This window comes from Orycteropus afer, unplaced genomic scaffold (assembly GCF_000298275.1).
Source record: "Orycteropus afer afer isolate SDZICR_OR568_19922 unplaced genomic scaffold, OryAfe1.0 scaffold00021, whole genome shotgun sequence".
Taxonomy (NCBI): Eukaryota; Metazoa; Chordata; class Mammalia; order Tubulidentata; family Orycteropodidae; genus Orycteropus; species Orycteropus afer.
The window spans coordinates 1,810,084-1,814,921 of NW_006921608.1; the positions used below are offsets into that span (position 1 = coordinate 1,810,084).

Consider the following 4,838-nt stretch of genomic DNA (forward strand, 5'->3'; position numbering starts at 1 on the left):
CACCAGCCACTCCTCGGAAGAAAGGTTGGGCAATCTACTTCCATAGTGATACTGTCTCGGAAACCCAAGGAGGTGTCGTTATGAGTCGGGTCCGACTCAATGGCACATAACAACAACAACAACAACAAACCAGAATTGATGCTTTTTTGCTTTAGGTATCTAAATTTGGCAGTGGTATAGAAGATGGGCTGGATGTGAGGGAGTTTGGAAACAGGGAATTCAAGAGATATTGTTAGAATTCAAGTTCAAGTTAGAGGTAAGAAAGCTTTAAGTGGTCAGTGAGACTTTAAAGGAGGGTTAGATAAGAGATATTATTGTTGGAAATAGATGCCATAGAGCACATGAAGGAATGTGGACCTGAATGCAAAGGAGATGTCTAAGAAGTTATCAGCCGGTGGGACAAGAACTATGGCATTGCATTAACTGAGATCAGACAGCAGGAGGAAAAGCACCTTTGAAAGTGAATACAGGAATTCTGAGCAGACCACATACAACTGAAGATGCCTTTTATCACTTCTTCTGTCTTCATTCCTCCTATCATGTTGTTAAGTGTCTTTTCTCTTGTTCCCCAAATCTCATTTATTCTTGACAGTCCCAAATTTAAAGTGCTCCTAGTGGGTGACAGTTTTCTCTAAACTTTCCAGCCTATAGGACCCCTCCTTCCTATTTACCTCCCTAGCATTCACTAGATTCGTCTACTACTTCTGGAATCAGCATTTTGATTTCCCTTTGTGAAACCACACCTCGACCATTCTAAGCACCTCACCTCATCTGACTCAGGCCAGGATAATGAGGACACAGCATCTTCATGGCCCCAGTGATTGGTTTAGGAATGGGCATGTGATCTAACAAGGTCAATGACATAGCTTTGGAATTGTTACTGAAACTGTTGAGAAAGAGGTTTGCTCTTTATGGCATGGCTTCTCAGCTGATGGAATATAAACCTGAAGGTGCTGCCAGCTACCTCTGCTGTGGTGTGTGTGTGTGTGTGTGTGTGTGTGTGTGTGAATGTGGGTAGGGGTGGAGAGTTTGCCTGGAAGTGAAGTTAACACTGAGAACAGAACCAAGAAAGAGATACAGGTTCCAGATGACTTCATTTGAGCTCCTGGATCTAGCTGTGACAGAGACCATACTATTTCTGGACTTCTAAGTTAAGTGGGTTCATTTTTCTTCCTAAACTGATTTGATATGAGCTCTACCCCTTGCAACGGAAAGAGTCCTGACATTACTAGAACTTCTCTTCATTCTTATATACCACTGCATAGTGTAAGTAACATTTCCTGTAGGATTTTCTTGTCTTCATCAATGAAGCAATTACTACCTCAATGCCTGAAACTGTGTCTTCGTGAAATGGTTAATGCCATGCATAAATGTTATACACAAAGTCTGTATTTAGTAAACATGTACTGATATAGTGGTTAAGGTATTTGGCTGTGAACCAACAGATTAGTGGTTCAAACCCACCAGCCGCTCTGCAGAAGAAAGATGAGGCGGTCTGCCTCTGTATAGATTTATAGCCTTGGAAACCCAACAGGGGTTCCTATGAGTCGGAATCAACTCAATGGCAGTGAGTTTGGTCTGGCTTTGGTTTCAGTATGTGAAGACAAACATTCTATTAAAAAATGAGCTGTACTTACATTCAGAATAAAAACTGCAGTCATAAATATTTCCAAGAGCAGCATTCTACCTGCGAGACAGCTAATTACTACAGTCACGTGGGCCGCTGTACCCAGAGTTGCTGCTTCGCTGTTGCTGCTGCTGCTGCCGCTGCCACTGGAGACAGACTGTGCTGGCAGGCTGAAAGTCCTTGATTCCACCTGAGCAACATTATCCAGTACAAATTCAATCTTAAAAGTTTGTCCTGAAAAAAAAATCATCATAGTGTTTGACTACCTTTTTTGTTTGTTTCCAGTTCCAATTTTGTTTTCATTGATTTAAAAATACTGTATAATTACTAAAGAAGTGTTTTTGGAAATAGAGCAAAATGAATCAGTTAAGCATGAATAAGTAGAGAGAGCATCTCAGAGTTAGGAAAGTTCAATCTGTCCATCAACTACAGGCGGAGGAATCTGGGTAGATTTTCTTCTGCAGCATCAGCACCTGCCTCTTAAGAGGTTCCTGCCTCCAGCCCAGGACTTGGAGATACACTCTTTGAAATGAGAAGCAATAGGGGAGGGAGGTGAAAGTGCTGAATTTCAGTTTCATCTCTGCAGACCTGGCCTAAGAAACAGGAAACCTCAGTCTCAGCCTCAGCTGGGAAAGGTGGGGATCGAGGCTGAACGTCACCATCTCCCCAGACAGATCTGTAAAGAGCCTCGGGACTTTTATAGGAAGGGCTGGGAAGGATAATCTGCTGCTGCTGTATTTGCCTACTGCGATACGGTAAATGCAAACGTGACACGTCCTATACTGCACTCTGGGGAAGGCAAGACCTGCATGTGAGTGGCAGCTCCCAGACTCGCGGCACAGACAGCTCTCAGCACAGTGATGACAGCACCCGTAACATAAGCCACTATAGACAGTAATGCAGGCAGGATGGCTTGTTGGTTACCTCTGTGCTGCTCTAACAGAAAATATACCACAAATGGGATGGCCTTAACAAACAGGAGGTTTTTTCCTTATAATTTGAGCCTTTAAGTGCAAGTTCAAAGTGCCAGGCTCTAGGGGCTGGGTGAAAGCCCCTCCACCTTGGACTTCAGCTCTGCCTCCTGCTCCCAGCCCACTGAAGCTGGAGGCCTTTCTTCACTCAGCTGCTGGCTGCAGAGGCTGACAAACCCAAGGCTGACAAGTAACAAGGCACAGTCCCGATATTACCAAACCACATGGCAAGCTATTAATTCAAGTCCATTAAAAGTCCCAAGACCGGCAGAGCATGGCAAGCTGCTGAACAACAACTCAGCTTCCCCAAGGCTTCTCCTCATACACAGGAAGCAGATCACATCCCTAAGGCAGCCACTCGGCGGCTCACAGTAGATTCCACCATGGAGTTAATTACCAGTCTCATCATGGGGACTGCTACATCCAGCTGCCCAGCCACCCAACCAGGCCCAGCCAAGTTGACACACAACTATCACAGATGGGAAGGACTGTATGGCAGTGACTGGAGTCAAAGAGCTTCTTGACTCCTATCTACAGAGGGGATCATTGGCACTGTGTGCACATGTTTTTGTTAGGGGCCATCAAGTTGGTTTCAACTCACAGAGACCTAATATACAACAGAATAAAACAGTACCCAGTCTTGTGCCATCCTCACAATTGTTGCCATACTTGAGTCTATTTTCACAGCCACCATGTCAATCCACCTTGTTGAAGATCTTCCCATTTGTTGCTGACCCTCAACTTTACCCAGCATGATATGTTTTTCCAGGGACTGGTCCCTTTATGACCAAAGTATGAGAGACGGAGTGCAGCCATCCTTGTTTCTAAGGGGTACCCCAGCTGTACTTCCTCCAAGACGGATTTGTTCATTCTTCTGCAGTCCATGGTACAACCAACATTCTTTGTCAACACCACAATTTGAATGCATCAATTCTTCTTTAGTCTTCCTTATTCACTGTCCAGTTCCCACATACATATGAGACTATTGAAAATACCATGGCTTTTGTCAGGCACATCTTAGTCTTCAGAGTGACATCTTTGCTCTTACACACTTTAGAGAGGTCTTTTGCAGCAGATTTGCCCAATGCAAATGATGTTTGAAAACTTACTTGGGTCCAAGAGAACTTGGGGATAGGGCTTAATCCAGATGTCATTATTTTCGTTTCCCCAACTTTTTATTTCGAAAAATTTCAAACACACAGAAGAGTTGAAAGAATATTACAACAAACGTCCGTGTGCCACCCACTTAGATATAACAATTTTTAACTGCTTTCCACATGTGCTCTGAGCCAGACGCTAGCTATATTTTTGTGTTGCAAGATTGTGATCCTTCCTTTTCTCTTACCTCAAGTGGACAAGCCTAGAGAAACACTTGTTACATGTTTAGAGTGTGAACGAAAAAGATCTCATCCAAACACTTTTCAATCCACATATTAAACCTTTCCACAATTTTGTATATGAGATAACTAATATCTTTTCCCTTGACATAATTTCTCCTGGGACTGCTGCTATTGTTAATAGCAGTTACGACACAGAGCAGACTTTATAATACTTGCACAACCTTGACAGTTTTTACTCCTATATTTTTCTCTATTAATTTTGTTTTTTAAGATTTCTCTTTGCATTATTCTTTTGTTTTTCAGGAAGAGAATATAATTAGATCTCAATAACACTGTACTCTTGCAAACAATTACAATGCATTTCTATTACTTTTAAGATGAATGGACATTGTGCTATAATATTTTCTGCCACTCTTATAATTCATGACAATGGTGTGTTTTAGGTATTTTTCTTTTGAAGTTTAAAAAAAAAAATCTGAATTTTTGTGGCAGGTATGTTTTTTTCTTAATTATTTTTGATGTGTAAAGAATTTAATTTTTTTTCCCTGCAATATCATGAAGAAGCTCAATATATACAGTCTCATGAGAGGCTAGTCACACAGAGGAGAGTTGAGGAACCCACTCAAAAGCCAGAATCAATACCTCAGAGATATTGCCTTAGTCAAGTAATCCCAGCCAGCTATAAACATTAGCAGTATCTCAGCTGAAGCCCAGACATCACTGAGCAGAGATAAGCCAAATTCCTGACTCAGAAAAGTGTGAGAAAATACAGCGGTTATTAGGCCATAAGTTTTTTTGGTTTGTCACGTAGCAATAGAAACTGAAACAGATACTGAACATCCCATTGTTGTTGTTATGTGCTGTCAAGTGGGCCCCAACTTGCTAAAAAACAAAACAAAA

General features: G+C 42.0%; 1 protein-coding gene across 1 annotated transcript in view; it reads right to left on the reverse strand.

The window, feature by feature from the left end:
• Positions 1-4,838, reverse strand: part of PKHD1L1 (PKHD1 like 1) — a 199,004-nt gene that overhangs the window by 18,873 nt on the left and 175,293 nt on the right. The window contains exons 74-75 of the mRNA XM_042783626.1: positions 1,610-1,861; positions 767-845 (exon numbers count right to left, since the gene is read on the reverse strand). Coding sequence (XP_042639560.1) covers positions 767-845; positions 1,610-1,861 — 331 coding nt within the window. The remainder of the gene's footprint in view (positions 1-766; positions 846-1,609; positions 1,862-4,838) is intronic.